Source organism: Hakea prostrata, chromosome 2 (assembly GCF_041222555.1).
Source record: "Hakea prostrata isolate BN-2017 chromosome 2, UWA_Hpros_2, whole genome shotgun sequence".
NCBI lineage: Eukaryota > Viridiplantae > Streptophyta > Magnoliopsida > Proteales > Proteaceae > Hakea > Hakea prostrata.
Window position 1 is genome coordinate 66,344,710 of NC_142601.1, and position 19,624 is coordinate 66,364,333.

General features: G+C 34.4%; 2 protein-coding genes across 2 annotated transcripts; one reads left to right on the top strand and one right to left on the bottom strand.

Moving 5' to 3' along the window:
* Positions 1-2,139: 2,139 nt before the first annotated feature.
* Positions 2,140-7,881, bottom strand: LOC149025775 (NAD(P)-linked oxidoreductase superfamily protein). The gene is made up of 10 exons (XM_089145982.1): positions 7,081-7,881; positions 6,102-6,193; positions 5,970-6,010; positions 5,594-5,758; positions 5,484-5,506; positions 5,280-5,351; positions 4,799-4,966; positions 4,172-4,254; positions 2,915-2,977; positions 2,140-2,699 (listed from the first exon to the last, which is right to left on the bottom strand). Exons 1-10 carry the CDS (start codon positions 7,289-7,291, stop codon positions 2,514-2,516), a joined length of 1,104 nt encoding a protein of 367 aa, XP_089002108.1. The 5' UTR covers positions 7,292-7,881; the 3' UTR covers positions 2,140-2,513.
* Positions 7,882-16,646: 8,765 nt separating this feature from the next.
* Positions 16,647-19,069, top strand: LOC149025776 (uncharacterized). The gene is made up of 3 exons (XM_089143600.1): positions 16,647-16,673; positions 16,812-16,889; positions 17,809-19,069. Exons 1-3 carry the CDS (start codon positions 16,647-16,649, stop codon positions 18,418-18,420), a joined length of 717 nt encoding a protein of 238 aa, XP_088999726.1. The 3' UTR covers positions 18,421-19,069.
* The last annotated feature ends 555 nt before the right edge of the window (positions 19,070-19,624 follow it).

Sequence of the window (19,624 nt, forward strand, 5' to 3'; positions counted from 1 at the left end):
GCATTTGATGTGAGCAATGTACACCAGAACTATAAACCATTGCATGATATTTGCTTTTAAGACAAATCCTTCCCATCCCCAGAGCAATGCATATTTATTCAGGAAAATTTAATTATGGCAATGCAACCTTAAATGTTAAGATTGAAACATTGAAGGAAACCAATTGTATGAATTTATTTAGTAAGTACAAAAATAATAATTTTGTGCTTTTTTTTTCAATAAGAAATCTCGTTGAACTTAAAAGTTCTATCAGGAACAGAAATATTGATAAGCAGATTAACAAATTTAAAATTCCTTTTTATTATTCATCATTTTTATTTAGAATAATTATTACTTTTATTGAATTATTGACAAAACCCTCTCTTATGTTAGACTTTTATGTAAAAGTATAATTATATCTTTTATTCATGTTTTACCGCACGCCTACCTGCTTCAAGCTTGCAACCACAAAGCGGCCTTATAAGTAAAATTTGAACTGGGTCGGTCCACTGCATCTTTTCTATCTCTTGAGTAATTCCTACCGATCAAGATTGATTAGAGTAACAACTAATCTAAATTGTTGGTTTTGTGAAGAAGTCAACCTCAACATTTGTTTCTCTATTCCGATAAATGATTTTTCAATCTATTGCTTTTAAATATTATTCATATATTGGTTGGACTTCTCCCGATGCACTCGTTGGGAGATTTTCTCCAAGGAGAGAAGCTGAACCCTCAATGCTATAGCAATAAGTGATTTGTCAAAAAGTCATTTAATCGAAATTTTTTGAAAAATATTGAAAGAAAATTATCAAATTGATGAAGGTTGTATACAAGAACTGCATCACTTTCCTTCTTGTCCTTATAATATGTTTTTATTCCATGCACTTTATTGATACTCTTCTTGACTAATTTCATTGTTTATCTACAGCTGTATATGGAGAGAGAAGATTAATATCATAGAGCATAATAACATGGTGTGATTGTTTTCTGCTAATAATATGGTGTTACTGTTACAAGTTAGGTTTGGATTTTTACCAAATATGTAGACCTCTACAAAGTTGACCCTGAACAACTCATAAGTAAGTTTCTTTTATCAATTTCATATTCTCTTCTTAATTTCACTTATTTTGGTTTTTTAGTTTATTCTAAATAATTGAAAATGTTTTTTCTAATTTTTTCTACTTTACGTTTTTAATATCATCTTTTATTCAATAAATTTATTTTCACTAATCTTACATCATGATTATCAATTATGCAGAGAAATAAGAAATACAAAAAGAGAGTAAAAGACTTTTAAGTATCACCATGGAAATAGCAGACAATGTTCTTCCGAAGCCCAAGATATGTCTTTTTTTAAAGTGACTTCAAGATTAAGTGCCATAAAAAAGAAATTCTTGTCTTTTTTGGAGATGTCAAAATCAGGAAACAAAAAACAAATTGTATCATGCAAGAAATATCGAATAGGAAAGTAATGCACAAAAAATAATTGATTTTACCTGCTTAATTCTCTCACTTTTCTTTTTTTTTTACTTTTCCTTTTGTTTTCTTTTCCAGTTACATTCTCTCTATTATATTATTGAAAGGAATAGAAAAATTTGTCTTACAAATTCTTCTCTTTAATTTTTTTCCCAATTGGATAAACGGGTCTTATGTAAAGTATATAAGATTAGCCGTAAAAGTGTCTGATGGGCAAGTTAAGAAGCAAATGAAGAAAAACAACAAAAAGAGTGCTGTGGTGGCACTGGAAGAAGATATGAACATAGCTATGGTAGGTATGGCAATGGAAGGATAAATGAATATATCATACAATTAACTGCTACAGATGATGGAAGAATATACCAATTACACAGCTATAGATGGTTTCCATGATTCTGCAGCCTTGAACTAATTACAAACCATAGATGGTTTCTGAATACCTGAACTTGTTTTCATGATTTCAGTTCAAGTTCACTAGGTTATTCCAATGCCTGGAACTTTGGTTGCCTCTCTGGGAATTTGGGATTGTATACCGGTGGGATCAGATTGGAACAAACCTACACATTGATGCTATAGAATTTGTAACTATCCGATTTGATTTTGATTTATTTCCAAGAAAGTGTCAATATCAATCTAGTGCATGATTATATTGGAGTTATCCCTTGGGGCAAGCATGAATAGCATTATGGTTGAAGGTGACTTCATAACTGTTATGGGTTCCATGAGATCAAGGGAGCTAGTTTATCAATTCTTAGCAGAATTTTCAATGTTGTTACAAGTTCCAAGTGAGACTGCTCTGTAATCATGCTTGAATAGATTAAACAGCCAATTCATTACAAACATAGGTCATGCAGAAGATGAAAAATGACAGTAACACAGAATTTTGATTGAATGTTAAAATTAATCATATTATTCACATATATGTCACAAGAAGTTACTGATAAAGCAAATATTAAGTTTCGGTAGGCATTTTAAATTGGTACCTCAAGGAAGCTCATCTATTTTCACAATGTGATGGCATTGTACCCCTAATGAAGGTGGTTGATGATTTTTTACATTTACAAGTTTTCAACAGGGAAACCAGTAACTGGTCTTGTTTTTGAGGCCAATGACCGAAGCTCTACAATCTCCTCATCTGTGAGTCGCCACCCAAGAGCACCTGCAAATTCTTTAGCTTGTTCTGCATTTTTGGCTCCAGGGATAGGTATGACATTCTCCTGGGCTATAAGCCAGTTCAGAACCACCTGCATGCAGAACCTTGTTCCTAAGATTTTTGGTAAATTAATAAATAGCCTATTTCTCTGAGAGATATGCTAATGTGCATGGTAGGTATGCACTACACATAAAGCCTCGACTTAAGATGTTTTGGAACGTTAGCTCTTCTAAGCTGCATGAAGAGAGGGATTCTTTTTTTCTTAACAGCTTTCTAAAATAATGGTAAAAGAAGTTGAGATAGAACCTGTGTGGGAGTTTTGCTGTAGTTCTGTCCTATCTCTTGGATTCTATCCAACAGAGGCTGGAGCTGCATAGCACCAGCAGAACAACAGAAAAGAAAAACGGTTAGCACAGGTTGGAATGTAGCTGGGAGCATCTATACTTCATTCTGGGTTGAATGCAATGGCAAATGTATAACCTATGGCAGGTTTGTCAACAAATTCTGGCATGCATAAGTACCAGTCCCATTAAAATATCAAAAACCAATATAACACTATTTCTGAAAGACTTAGTCCCTGTAAAAGTCTGCAGACCATAATAACAGTTTATCTAAATGACTCTAAGGCTGCACTTGGGTTGTTTTTATTGAAGCCAAGAAAATTAGAACCCAGAGGTGTAATTGTAACTATGGGTTGTAGGATCATCCTAAATCCTGTCAATTTTTTGGAATCATAAGGATCAGAGCATAGGAACATTGTGAGATTATGAAATATTGCACGAAAGCAAGCCAAGCAAATAACCAAGACTGATATAGGATAATTTGGGTGGGTCACAGTGCATCATCATACAGGGGAGGCCTCATCTTTAATGGGGAGTGTAATTTTTAGTTAAACAGTTTCACCATGGCCAGTTCACCTTCCTTTTCCCTCAGTTTTTTGCCAATAGAATAGGTTTCTGCCTTAAATGGCATGATATGGTTGAATGGTCAAAACTGTAACCTTTGTTCATGGTGAAAAATATGAATATATGATTCATATTTTCATTCACCTCACAATTGCAAGAAAACCCTGCAGACTGAAGTTTGTTCCCCTTATGGTTGTCTGGAGGCTACTGAAAAACAGAATATCAAGCTCTTGGCATCACAAGGATGCTGTTGGAAAAGATTTCATAGTGCCATTGATGGTTGTGTGGACTGAGAGAGGAAAGGGACCAGAGACAGGTTGCCTCTTTGTAGACTGGAATAGAAGTGGCCTTCCATGATTTAATAAACTTCGTCAATTTCATTGTAACTCATATGAACATCAAACCCAAAGCCCAGATGGGGAATTTGGAACTTCAGGTGAAAGCTACTTGATGCTGCTGCTTCAGTTTCTGTGTCTGGTTGAAGGAATTTTCTTGCTTTGTGAGGAAGTATCAGTGGTGTGCAGGAATAATGGATCCAGGAATCAAAATCAAACGCGACCAATCAAAAGTTATCATGGTCATATCCAGATGCTCTAATTATGATTGTGAACATTATTCCTAGTGGATGATGTTAAATTAGAATGTGCTGTTTTATGACCTTTATGAGGAACTCAGGAGTGTATATCCGGCCTCGGGGACCAGAGGGTGGATTATCTGGTGTGTATTTTCCTGTAAGAGCACCTACACATTCAAATGATAGTGATTAATGAACAGATACATTAGACAAGATTATAAATAAATAGAAAGAGATCGGTGTGTAGAATTGAATAAACTTCTGAAGCAATCCTTTTGGACTCAAAAATGAAAACTAAAAAAGGTGAACACTTATCTCAATTGAGCACTACCAAAAAAAGAACCTGTAAAATTGACAGCTTGATGAAATTTCTCTAGGCAAAGAACAAGTGAAGAAGACACAAGGTCAACTAAAAGTCAGCAACTTTTGTAAAGCTTGAGAAGGAAGTATTGAAGGAAATGTTTGAAGTGGGACACAGGGGGGAGAAAATATTTATAGGTGCTGGGGTAAAAAAAAAATTCCACATAAAAGTAATGGAAAGTTTATTTAACCCTCCATAGTATCATTAAATGACTGACTTGCTATACAAATACTCAACTTAAAAAGTACAGTTGAAAATGATGAAATAGCAGTTGTCTAGATTCTCCTTAAGTTCTAACTTCTAATTTTTAGCAGAAGGTTTCTAGGTACATATGGATGTAGGAATCCCACCTTGAGCAATCGGAGAATACGCAATCAAAGTGATCCCCAACTCATCACAGGTGGCTTTCACACCATTTTCCTCTGGAGCTCTGTATATGAGGCTGTAATTTACCTGGTTGGAAGCCAGTGGAATACCTCTCTTCTTAAGCTGCTCATAAGCCTCACGGAGACGTCTTTCTGAAATCCATAACAGGTATTAATCAAAGCTCCAAGTTGAGCAAGAAAGAACTATAAAATTCACTTGGAACAGATGATTTGTTAACTTGAAACCATGGGTTTTCGTACAAATTTTGCTCTAGTTAAAATAGATTTGTCAAAGTCCTTGGCATGGTTGCACAACCTTGGAATCCCCAAAAATGATTAGATGGCCTAAAGAGAAGAAACAAGATTTAATCTTTTGTAATCCAAAGACATCTAATTTGTTTCCCTTGCTACCATTTTTCTGCACAAAAACCATAAACATTATCTTGCTGAAAACGAGAAAAATTACCATTGTAATTTGATACACCAACAGCCTTCACAAGGCCCTGCTCAACCGCATCTCCAAGGCCATCAATGTAACCTGTAAAAATCTTCTTATTATCTAAGTGAGAAGAGTCTTAAAACACTGAGCATAAGAATGATAAAATACTAGTGCTCATTGAGACAGTGACTTGTTTTCCTTAAGAATGTGGCGAAAGTAATATTGACTAACCTTCATTTCCCCAGACTCCTGGCCTGAATTAACATAACAACTTTCATTATCTATTATGTTTTCCCAGAGATTCACAAAAGCTAATAACCATATGCTCATGAAATACAAACCAATGAAGCTGGTATAGTTCCACTGAAGAAAGGCCAAGACGGCACAGGGAATCCTTAAGGGCTGAGACAACACTTCCACGACCAAACCTCCATGGCAGAGCTGCAAACTTGGTTGCAACAGCAGCCTCTACTGATGGATCTTTCTCTTTCCTTTCCTTTATGAATCTACAGAAAAAGAGTAAACATAGATGAAAGATAGGAATAGATCTCAAAAACAGGGGAGAGAATTAAAAACATAGCATTTCATTCTTATTAACTTTGGTGACCATACTCAATTCAGTTCTCTAGCCTCAAGAAGAATCACACTGTTATGGTTAATACAGAAATCAAGAAAAGTTTTCATAGCTTAACAGGAAGGTCATGTGATTGGTGTTACCTTCCCAGTAATGTTTCTGAATTAACTGCACCCAGAGACAACTGAAAGAGCAGAAAATATATTCAACGCAAAATTTTATCAAGTAATGCTGTGGACGAAGGGGTAAATAATGGAAGAAACCTAGATTCTCACCGTTGAGCCATAAACCTCAGCTGTATCAAAGAGAGTTATGCCACAGTCAATACTGGCCTGGAAGGCCCCATTGGCCGCCTTCAGCTTCCTATCTGTCATTATTAAGAGGTAAATCACTAATAATGTTTACACTCTCCAAATGAGACAATTCTCGCACAGATCAACCTGAATTAATGCTCCTTGGAAAATAAAAGTTTAGTGACAGATTACAAATCAAGGCTTTATGGTCCCTTGCAGGATGAGAATATAAAATGGTTCAATCTCAAGATATGGAATGTTTGCACATACAAAAATTAGTCAATTTGGCTTCTAGATAAAGCATTACAGATTGACTAATGTCACTGTGAACCCTTTGTTGAAAATTTGAAAATACATGTCCCATTAAGATATTAAGTTTCATCCAAATGGATTTGGAGATCATTGCAGGAAACAGAATTTATGGAAATGAAACAAGTGATGGTTTCAGCTTAATATTTAATTTATAAATTAGATAATTTTTCTGTGAAAAAAAAGGAACAAATTGACTATCAAAAAGGCTTCATTGACTGTAGCCCCCCCACCCCCCAAAAAAAAAAAAAAAAAAAAAAATTAATGGCAAACACTTCCATTATCCAATGCAACGAACATGAAGAACTCATAACCAAATGGAGAACCAATGAGAAAACAAAATAATACATCTCAACAGAACCTAAAATTATCTACAAATATGCAATGAGTTAGCCATCCAAAAATGATAAGATTAAGAAACTCAATAGTCACATTCATGAATGATTAAATAGAACAACTCCAGAATTACATGTAAACTGCAGGAAGATGATGAACTGAATACAAATTAGAGTTCTACCTTTCAACTTTTCTCCTAACAATGTTGAGATATTGTAACTTTTAAAGAATACTATCTGATTTGATTTATCACAGTATGAAAAGATAAGAAGTTCTCCATCTCTTTCATATCATTTTCGTTTTGCCTGGAACATACCATCCCACTCGAAGTTATTCCAGTAGCTGGTGTCACCCCAAGACCAAGCCCCAATTCCAAGCTTCGTGACCTTCAAATCAGAACCACCCACCTTTACCTTATCTTCTTCTGTTTTCAAAGAAGCAAATTCCTCAGATGCAACTGCTCTTATTCTCAGAACTCTTCTCTGATGAAACAAAGAGAAACTTGAACTGGTAATTGGAAGAGCCATGATACCCACAAAAAATCTAGAGCCAAATCAAAAACCGTATTAGGTTTTTCCCAAATCCTCAACCTTACGGTTGAAATACTTTCCCTCTGGTGGGTCCTATTATTTTCTTCTCCTTACTCCAATAATCACTTCTGGGTTTGAGGGGATTCTCGATTGTACCCAGATTCAGAAAACATGAGTTTGGTTAGTCCGGATTTGAAGCAGCAACAAAAGGAGGCATAGATTTGTTGTGATTCACAATATTTGAGTTTCCACAAAAATTTGTTGGGACGAAAAACCATTTGTGGCCTCTGTAATGCATACGTTGACCCATCAGATCTCCAGAAAGTTTTACAACCGTGATGTCACTTTCTTTGAACGTCGATGAGAATCGCATCAAAATCTTCCTCAGTTTTCTTTGTTTGAAAAAAATCCTTCCTCTTTACTTTTCCTTCACTTCCTAGTTCGTACAGAATCTTCTTCTGCGGAAATTTTTCTAAATTCTAAATATAGTAATGTCAAATTTCTAACAAAAATGAGCAAATTGATTCGGAAATGCTATCTTATTATTCTGATGAAAATTCATCATATGTAGTCTTTTGGTGGTGTGATTGGTTAACATTTCAGACTTTCAAAACCAACAGCACAAGATTACATATATTAAAGCCAATGTTAAAGTAGTTGAAGACCCACTTCCCTAGGGGAAGTCTTGGGTTCACATCCATTCATGCGCTCAAGCTGGCCCAGATGAACCTCAGATAAAATAAATAGATTACTATATTGATGAGAATAAAAGCTACAATTTTAAGAATTCCCTATCATAAGTCTGAATAGGAGTTTTATTTTATTTTTATTTTTTTCAAAGGGAGCTTAAAACTTGAAAGTATCTCTTCATTCATCACATATCTCTTCATTGGTAACTAAAATGTTGATCAAGTAAAGTTGATGAAATTACGAGCATGGATGGAGAAGCATTTGCATGTCTTTCCTTATATGAGTTTATTGGTTGCACTAAATTTCGAGATGAACCATAATTTCTCATATGTTGTGGTGTGGAAAAAAACAAGCTCAACCAATTACAAATAAGAAATTATGAATGGTCGGTTTTTCAAGAACAGTATATACAAAATGAGACCATGAAATGGACATATGCTCTAAAATACTTTTATTACCAATTTTAAATTGTGGGTCTCCCCTTCTGCGCCCCTAGAACCCTTTTTTTTTTTCACAATAAAGATGTGGGGATACTGGTGGCCAAGCAGGAGGTGGGAACTGTAATTTTTGGTAAGGTGTAGAAAGATAATGGGTGAAGAGGGGATCTCTTCATCAGGGTTGAGTATGGAATGAGATGAGAAATTTGAACATTTAATGTTCGAAATCTGAATTATCTAATAGAATCTAACTAACAATGTTATGTATGAATAACTAGTAATATTAGAGTGAATCACAAGTAATTTTTTCATCACAAGTAATTTTTTCATCTTAAAGGATACAACATCAGTTTCAGCATTACTTAGGAATCACAAATAAAAAACTCAATCTAGTATAATTTGTGATTCTTTTGGATCTCATCTAAGATTGATCGGTCAAATATAGGAAAAAATATCATCTGACACATCACTCAAAAAATTCGCAAAATATAGTTCACACCATCAACAAAGAAAGGCTTGAAGATTCGAGGGTTAATTTAGAGCAAGTTGCACCGACGACCCAAAATGGAGGCCTTAAAGCATTGACACCCAACTTTATGTTTGAAAAATATAAAGACCCCAAAATTAGATTTTCATTGGACAAATTAGTCCAATTTGTCCTTAAAAACCGTTAAATCATTGTTTATTTTCTTTAAATTCTAAAAATATCCTTATAATAAACAGTAACTTACGATTTTCAGTGAATAATTGAATTAATGTACCAAATGAAAAAACCCAATTTTGGGGTCTTTGTGTTTTTCAAACATGAAGTGTGGTGTAAGTGTTTTAAGTGTTCCATTTTGGAGTGTCAATGCAATTTGCTCTTTAATTTTATCATCTTCTTTTAGGCATTCTATTTCTTATTTTTTTATTTTCCATTAAAACTCATAAATCCAAAGTAACAGGAAAATTGAATGCCTTCAAGGTAGAGTATAAGATCAAGCTTGTAGATAACTGGAAAAATAAACATATGAATTTACTAATTGTGTTCCCGACCAACTTCTTGAGGATTTTTCTGGCCATGAGTTTGTATCTCTTCCCTGTTTAATTAGTATGTAAAAGATAGAAAATATATCTTCTTCATTATTTTCTAGATACCTTTATAGTCATGCCATTATGATGTAATTGATAGTCAATCTTATAGATGGTAATTTACTAAACTCTTACTTGTGTCATTACTTCATTTTAATGCCAAATTATATCTTCTCTAAGTAACTATCTTAAAAATAATGTGATTGACAGAAAAAATAGCAAAATTTATTTCATTGATGATGAATTACATCATCAAAATTTCTTTGTGCATGGTTCACGTACAATTTTCACTATAACACCAATAGCACACGATTATATAAACATAATAAAAGCTACAATTTTCTCCAAAAATCCCTTAGTTTTGGTTCTAATCAATTATTGTTGTCTCATCATACAAATATGAATGCCTAACTTTGAGTTCTCTTTATCAAAAAATTTGAGAGACTTGATTGAATTTCCAAGTCCAATGTCAGCCATTAGTTGCTACGGCCGGTACCATTGAAACCATCAGCAACATCATCTCCATTGCCTTTGGTTTTTTGACACCCATTTGCACAAGCCTTCTCACAAGCTTCGGTGGTAGCAGAAGGGACTTTCATGCATACAGGCATACATCCTTGCACGCATGAATCGAGTTCTTCTTCAGTGACTTTAAAACTAGCCCAGATGACCATTACGAAGATCAAAGGCATGATAATCCCTTTGTTGCTATCCATTTGTATCTTGATCTTCCTTTCTATCCTTTTCAAGAACTAAAGAACTTAACTTGGGTTTGTGGGATTGCAGGTTAAGGGAATTAACAAGAAAACATACAAGAAGAAGAAGATTTGATGCATCTGTGTCTCACTTAAAAGGGTTTTTTAATTGCACTAATTTTGGAAAGAACATCGATTTCTCAAATATTGTGGTGTAGAAAGAAACGAGATCTCTACCCACAAAAAAGAAAAAAGAAAAAAAAAAACAAGGTCAACCAGAGTTGTGATCTAAGTTTAGTTTTAAAATAGTAATCAATTTTCAATGGTTTGACCAAAAAAACATAGGAGATTATAGTTTTTGCCAAAAAAATGCGAGCAAGCCAATACGTCTCTATTTTTATCGTAGATGTCGAAACAGTACCCTTTTGATGAGTATCCTTATTCCCGGAAGAAAGGAAGATAGATTAAATTTTATTTTTTTTGGTGAAAGGAAGAAAATGGATGATCGGGTTCTATTATTTGAGATTTTTCGAATTATGATACTATAGAATCACTAAAAAAAAAATTAGAAACAAGTGGTTAAGGGCAACATTATAATGTCACAAAGTATTAAGGACAATTTAGAAATTATGCATTATCTAACTATGACTTAACAGAAGAGTGTTCCATTGTGTATTTTAAGAGACACTTTGGGGGTGTCTCTACCGATATATTTCTAAAGTGTTTGTAGTTTTCACTATTTATTTTGGGGTGCCCTTCAAAAATTTCCTTTGAAATATCATCACGAGACTACTAAATAATGAAAAAAATTAAGCATTGATATTTCAATCAAGTTAGTTTAGAATTCTTAAAATCTTACATATTTGAGTCAATTTGGGTACGTACGCCTTGGGGAGGCCCTAGCTCTAAGGAATCAAATTCTTAGGCCATTGGCTTCTTACAATTTTACTTATGAGATGTTGTTCTTTACCAACTGAAAGCCACCATTTGGGATTAACACATTTTATTTATTTAGGCTAAGAATATCCTCCATTATGAACAACTCTAATAAAGTATATGAGAGGTCCAATTAGGTTATATACCATAGTTTTGTCGTTGAAATTCTAAATTGAAAATTTCCATTTTGGTCATATTTGTCAATAGTTACAGTAAAATATCATTTCATACTACTATTATAAAATCATAAATTCGAGAAAACTGATGACATTTTATTTTCTAAAGTACCCTCAATTATATTAACTAATTGGATATATTAATATGTCTACAATTGTAATAATAATAATTTACCAAAAAAATTTTTGTAGTAATAACATATAATATTTGATACTTAATGAATCTATTATTAAATATAATTTGAAATGACATATAATAATGCAACCAATTGAAACTCATATGTATTTAATTTTTCTTTGAAAATGTGCGTGCATTTTTTCAAACAGAATTTGTTATGAATCAATGCAATTTTAATATTTGTTACGAACCTTTTCTTTTTCACTTCATCTTAAACCAACCACCCAAATAAGACGATATAACATTTACTTGATCTTAGATTAACATGTACGTGCATCATATGTAAGTAGCAATGAATTGGGAAAAAATTACGTGCATCATATGTAAATAGCAATGAATTGGGAAAAAATTAATAAAATATATTATTGAGGATGGAACATATTCATCAAAAAATTTTAATGGTGTGAGATCACGCAGGATTCACAAAACCATTATACATAACAAAAGCTACTACAATTCTCAAAGCTCCCTAGCTTAGGTATATTTGTTACTAGGAAGAAATTTGGTTGTAATTGATTATTCTTGGGTCATCCATCATAAGAATATGAATGCTTAACACTCTTAGAAGTCTCTTAATCCTATGGAGAGCCTTAATTTAACCCTGAACGCTAGAACTAGCAGAAGAACGAGCTGCAATAAACTTTTGAAGAACAGCTTCTACATTGTTGTCCACGTTACGACATGCATTTTTACAAACTTGCATGCAAACGTTGTTGTCAACATTTTTACGAGCTCCCATACAAATAGGAATACATCGTGGAACACATAGATCGAGCTCTCCACTGACTTGACCAGATGCCATGACAACCATGTTAGAGATCAAAAACATAATCACAATCACCTTATTACAAGCCATTATTATGATGATCCGACTTTCTTTCTTTCAGAAATTCAATGACTTGAGTTTGTGAGAGAGAGAGAGAGGAACGATACTTTGAATATTATCAAATGCAGTTGCTGCACAATGTGCAAGGATAGAGGGATTTGGATGTGTTATTTATATACAAATTTGTTAGTCATGTTAATTTTAGAAACGAACGTTGATCTCTCAAATGTTGGGGTGTGGAAAGAAACAAGGTCAGCCAATACAAGAACAAAATTTATGAGGTAACCATGACAAGTCGGAAATCTTAGACTCCCAGATGTTGGGTCTTTCCACGCTTTTGCACTCCATATATATTAGGAGGAATTCATCATTCCTGTGAAGTCATTTTATCAGTATTTAAAGGAAATGTGTGGCGAGAAGATGTGAGAGGAGCGCAAACTTGTGGGTCTAGATTTGGAAAACTTATTGCCCGAACTACCAAACTCAAACACAAAAACTAATGATATTAGAATCTATTTTGAAGTTCCTTATTAATGATCATGAAACAAGCGAGAAAATCTTGAAATATGAATCTGATGATAAAGGACACTATAAAGATGAGGAAATACTAAGAAAATGCTTTGAAGTGCAAGAAGTACTGTGACAGAAAAAACGAAGAAGGTCTTGGAAGCCATGGATCGTGGAGAATAATACTACATGGGATGGATAGAGAATAGCAAATTATGGGATAGGAGTTTGGATTTAGTAGTTGAAATAGGTCTTGGTTTGGTGACTGTTTGAGTTTCTGGGTTGTTGCGATTCCAGAAGCGTGTTAATAATATATGTGTTGCATGCTTATTGTCCATGTTAGCTTATCTCCTCCTCACCCATGCACGTAGAGTAAGATGTACATATTTTTAATTTTGTGTCAGGTTATTGACCTTTGTTGTTCAACTAACTCTTAACTTCTACGGTCTACCTTGGAAGTATGGGTGACAAAGGTTCAGTTTGGGGTGGTTTTGGTTTGGGTTTAATGGTTCCAGGCTAGAAATACAAAGCCTAAACACGGCTTATTTGCAAAATAATAGTTTCAACTCGGTTTCAGTTTGGAGCAAGTCTGGCTGCTTCGGGTTGAATAACAGTTTGGGCTAGCTAACGGTTTGGATTCAGGTTGTGACGGTTTTGAGACCATTATCAACCCATTATTAAACCGTTATAGCCCCACCTAGAACCGTTGTAAACTATTAAATCTTCCAAACACAATGAAGCAATCAAATAGAAGGTGGTTCTATACTTAAATGTATGAGTTACAATTGAAGCATCCGATTTGTTGGACACTTCTTGTTGGATGCTAGAGTTAGATTCTGCTACCTTGTTTGGAACCTCTTCAACGACCTTGGATGCTAGTGCTTCCTCTTGGTTAACTAACGGGCTAACCGCATATGGGTTGGCTCGAACCAACCCGAACAACCCCCTTAACCCCAGACACAACCCATTAAGGGTTGGTTTGAACTGATTAGGACTAGGTACAACCATCAGTCATAAATAACAAATGAAATAACATTCTTAAGTACATTTGGAACATCCATTAATAGAATTTCATGTCATTGAATTAAATTGAAAACCAGTGAGAAATTAACCATCTCTACATAAAGCTGTCGATAGCCAATGTCAATAGCATCTCTGATGATTACTGATTATGGTGTCACTAATTCAGAAAATCAACTTAAGCTATGATCAGTTTTAATCTGGCTGATCCACCATACTTAATTCGTTAGTCAGAAAACCTTGGTTTTTCAATTAATCTGTTGAAAAAAAAAGCAAAGAATGTATTAATGTGATCAACCAGAGTTGTGATCTAAGCTTAGTTTTAAAATAGTAATCAATTTTCAATGGTTTTGATCAGAAAACTTAGGAGATCATAGTTTTTGCCAAACAATGCGAGCAGATCAATACGTCTCTATTTTTATTGTAGTTGTCGAAAATGGTATTCTTTTGATGGGTATCCTCATTCTCGAAAGGATGGAAGATACATAATTTTTTTTTTTTGGTAAAAGGAAGAAAATGAATGACCGGATTCTATTATTTGAGATTTATCGAATTACGATACTATAAATCACTAAAAAATATAAAATTAGAAGCAAGTGGTTAAGGGCAACATTATAATGTCACAAGATACTAAGGACAATTTAGAAATTATGAATTATTTAACTATGACTTAACAGAAGAGTGTTCTATTGTGTATTTTAAGAGACACTTTGGGGGTGTCTCTGTTGTTTTCACTATTTATTTTGTGGTGCTCCTCAAAAATTTCCTTTGAAAATATCATCACTAGACTAGTAAATAATGAAAAAATTATGCACCGTTATTTAAATCAAGTTACTTTAGAATTCTTAAAATCTTACATATTCGAGTCAATTTGGGTACGTCTTGGGAGAGGCCCTAGCTCTAAAGAATCAAATTCTTAGGCCCTTGGCTTCTTACAGTTTTACTTATGAAATGTTGTTCTTTACCAACTGAAGCCACCGTTGGAGATTAACACATTTTATTTATTTAGGCTAAGAGTATCCTCCATTATGAACAACTCTAATAAAGTATTTGAGAGGTCCAATTAGGTTACATACCATAGTTTTGTCATTGAAATTCTAAATTGAAAATTTTCCATTTTGGTCATATTTGTCAATGTTACAGTAAAATATCATGTCATACTACTATTATAAAATCACAAATTAGAGAAAATTGACAACATTTTCTTTTCTAAAATACCCTCAATTATATTAACCAATTGGATATTATTAATATGTCTATAATTGTAATAATAACAATTTATCCCCAAAAAATTGTAATAATAATAACATATAATATTTGATATTGATTAACAAATCTGTTATTAAATATAATTTGAAATGACATCTAAGAATGCAACCAATTGAAACTCATATGTATTCAATTTTTCTTTGAAAATGTGCGTGCATTTTTCAAACAAAATTTGAAAAGGCATCCAACTCAAAGTTCTTCAAATTATATACGAACACCCATTTTAATTTATTCTTTGGACAAAACCCATAAAAGTTCTCTTACGAATCAATGCAATCCTAACATTTGTTACGAACCTTTTCTTTTTCACTTCATTGATCTTGAAACCAACAACCAAAATCAGACGATATAACATTCACTTGATCTTGGATTAACATGTGCATCATATGTAAGTAGCAATGAATTGGAAGAAAAAAAATAATAAAAAATATATATTATTGGTAATGGAACAAATTCATCAAAATTTTTAAATGGTGTGAGATCACACAGGATTCACAAAACCATTATACATAATAAAAGCTACTACAATTCTCAAAGCTCCCTAGCTTAGATATATTTGTTACTAGGAAGAAATTTGGTTATAATTGATTATTCTTGGGTCATCCATCATAAGAATGTGAATGCTTAACCTGAAACTCTTAGAAGTCTCTTAATCTTATGGAGAGACTTAAATTCAACCTTGAGTGCTAGAACTACCAGTAGAACGAGCTGCAATAAACTTTTGAAGAACAGCTTCTACATTGTTGTCCATGTTACGACATGCATTTTTACAAACATGCATGCAAATGTTGTTGTCAACACTTTTATGAGCTCCCATACAAAAAGGAATACATCGTGGAACACATAGATCGAGCTCTCCAGTGCCTTGACCAGATGCCATGACAACCATGTTAGAGATCAAAAACATAATCACAATCACCTTATTACAAGCCATTATTATGATGATCCGACTTTCTTTCTTTTAGAAATTCAATGACTTGAGTTTGGGAGAGAGAGAGAGGAACGATACTTTGAATATTATCAAATGCAGTTGCTGCACAATGTGCAAGGATAGAGGGATTTGGATGTGTTATTTATATATGGATTTGTTAGTCATGCTAATTTTAGAAATGAACGTTGATCTCTCAAATGTTTGGGTGTGGAAAGAAACAAGGTCAGCCAATACAAGAACAAAATTTATGAGGTAACCATGACAAGTCGGAAATCTTAGACTCCCAGATGATAGGTCTCTCTGCACCTTTTCACTACATATTAGAGGAGGAATCCATCATCCATGTGAAGGTCATTTTATTGATCAGTATTTAAAGGAAATGTGTAGTGAGAAGATGTGAGAGGAGCGCAAACCTGTGGATCTAGATTTGGAAAACTTATTGCCTGAACTACCAAACTCAAACACAAAATTTAATGATATTAGAATCTATTTTGAAGTTCCTTATTAGTTGATCATGACACAAGCTAGAAAATCTTGAAATATGAATCTGATGAGAAAGTACACTATAAAGATGAGGAAATACTAAGAAAGTGCAAGAAGTACTGTGACAGAAAAAATGAAGAAGGTCTTGGAAGCCATGGCTGTAAAAGAAAATATGGATCATGGAGAATAATACTACATGGGATGGATAGAGAATAGCAAATTATGGGATAGGAGTTTGGATTTAGTAGTTGAAATAGGTCTTGGTTTGGTGACTGTTTGAGTTTCTGGGTTGTTGCAGTTCCAGAAGCTTGTTAATAATATATGCGTTGCATGCTCATTGTCCATGTTAGCTTATCTCCTCACCCATGCACGTAGAGTAATATGTACGTATTTCTAATTTTGTGTCAGCAGGTTATTGTCCTTTGTTGTTCAACTAACTCTTAACTTCTACCTTGGAAGTATATATGGGTGCGTGCAGTTTGGGGTGATTTTGGTTTGGATTTAATGGTTTTGGGTTGAAAATACAAAGCTCAAATACAACATATTTGTAAAATAATAGTTTTGGTTCATAATGGATCGAACCAACCTGAACAACCCTCTTAATCCAGACAAAACCCATTAAAGGTTGGTTTGAACTGATTTAGACTATAATGGATGGGTTTTGATTTGTATTTAAAGATTCAAATTGCAAATTGACACCCTACTTAGAAGATAGAGATAAGAAATTAACTAACTAAGATGCCTTTTTTTTATGTCGTACTCTGGATTTTCTTCTCTTCTTCGATGATGAAAACTCAAAATATTTAATTGCTTCTTTTTTTTTTTTTTTTTTTTTTTTTGGAGGTAAAAAGTTCATTTATCGAATAAATAACTGGTTTAACTAGGGTTTAAGAACTTGGAATTGAATAGCAGTCAAACTGTCGATCATAGAATTGATAAGGGAGTTGGTACATTGTTGAACTTCCTTAGAATTGCAAAAGATACAACCCATCAGTCATAAATAACAAATGAAATAACATTCTTAAGTACATTTCGAACATCCATTAATAGAATTCCAACAGATATAATTGAAAAACAAAGGTTTTCTGATGTGAGAGAGAGAGAACTCATGTGTTTCATTAAAATCAATCCAGTCCCAAATGAATACAATAAGTATAAGGCTACACCGAACTAATACACAATCCATAGAAAATGGAATCATAAAAATAGTACAAATGAATCAAGACCCAGAAAGACAAAATGGATAAAGCAAACACTCACACGCTAGCAGAACACTGCATACATAGATTATCTAGCTAATAGCATCACAGAGAGCAAATACTCCATTAACTACTAGTGCCTCTCTTCACAATCAACAACCACTTCACAAAGGTCTAGGAGTATCAGATTGCATCCATGAAGATCGATCTCAAGGACTAGTTGTTGAAGCAGAAGGTGGTGGGGAAAGGAAGGGGATAGATGGGATTGTCGTTGGAATATTGAAGGGGATAGATGGGATTGTCGTTGGTATATTGAAGGGGATGGAAGGGATGGTGGGAATTGCAACAGAGGGCAATGGTGGCACTGTGGCCTTAGGGATTGAAGGGATTGTAGGCATGGTCGGCATGGTTGGGATGGTCGGCATTCCGGCAGGTTGTGGTGGTAATGTTGGCTTGGGCAGAGGTGGCACTTGGGCAGTTGGCAATGGTGGTGGCAATGTTGCCTTAGGCAAAGGTGGTACTTGGGCAGTTGGCAATGGTGATGGCAATGTTGGCTTGGGCAAAGGTGGTACTTGGGCAGTTGGCAATGGTGATGGCAATGTTGGCTTGGGCAAAGGTGGTACTTGGGCAGTTGGCAATGGTGAGGGCAATGTTGGTTTTGGCATTGAGGGGATGGTTGGTAGAGGTGGTGTAGGAGGAATTTTTTGAAGTAGATTGCGAGCAGCGAAGCAGGTGCTGATGCTTTGAAGTGACACAAGTGCCACCATGACAGTAAAAATAGAAGAAAGTCTTGGATGAAGCAGCCATGGTTGAGAGGCGGAAACAGGTAGACCTTGAAGCTGCTAGTTAAATGAGGGAGGCATGCAATTAATAAACAACACTTGAATGGATGAAGAGAAGCAGAGCTGAGGAAGTATATATAGAAAAGGAAAAGTAGGGGAGAGATTATTTTCAAAATAGATCTGGGGTAGGTTGAGTCGTTTGGAAAACGGGGTGAGGTAGCTGTTTATTGTCATAGTTGGTTTAACTCTCCTTACCCACATTGAGCAAGGTGTCCAAGACTCCATGTAATCATCTCAGAAATAGATTTAGTCTCTTTTTTAAATTGCTTTTGTCCCCATACATTAAATGCCCAGGACAAACGGCCTAGCACGCCATGGGATCGAAATCTCAATATCTCGCCCACTCATTGCATCTTTTTGTTTAAAGCAACAAGTAGCCAAGCTGAAATCTGGGCTGCCCAGATTCTGATCCAGTGGGTGCAAGACAGAAGCAAGGTCTGTCTCTCTTACTTTCCCAAAAATAAAGAGAAACAAAAAAATAGGTTTTCTCTCTGAACTGAAATTTAAAAGACTATATATATATATATGGAAGAACGGAAGAACTCAGCTGACACTTGAATCGTGTGCCAGTGTCCTCAGAGTAAGATATTCTAAGGTATTTTTCATTCTTCAAAATAATAACTACACACTCACTGTCACATCCTGTTTCAGAGAACTAAACTCATGACAAATCCATGGGAATAAATTACTGGGTAGATTTCCTCAAACAATAGGAGCAAATTTGCTAAGAGCAACTCAACCCAACCAGTATAGAATAAGTTATATCAGGTACTTAGTAGTTACATATTGAAGTGATTGAACGCACAGGTAAACACTCATGATATCAAGAGTTTATTAAGTGAAAGATAAGAGAGTGGTCACAAGGATATCAATATTAAAGTAAATAAGTATTACAAAATACTGCTACATACCTCAATGGATGAACTATCAAGAGTTCTTCCCATATCAGAACCATATAATGGGTGTAATTAGTCTATGTATAGAGCATAATAAAAGCCTCCTGACCTTCTATCCTCTCTGTTCCAATTGTCACTCAACCCCTTCCCATCAATCAGGGAAAATATTGGGGA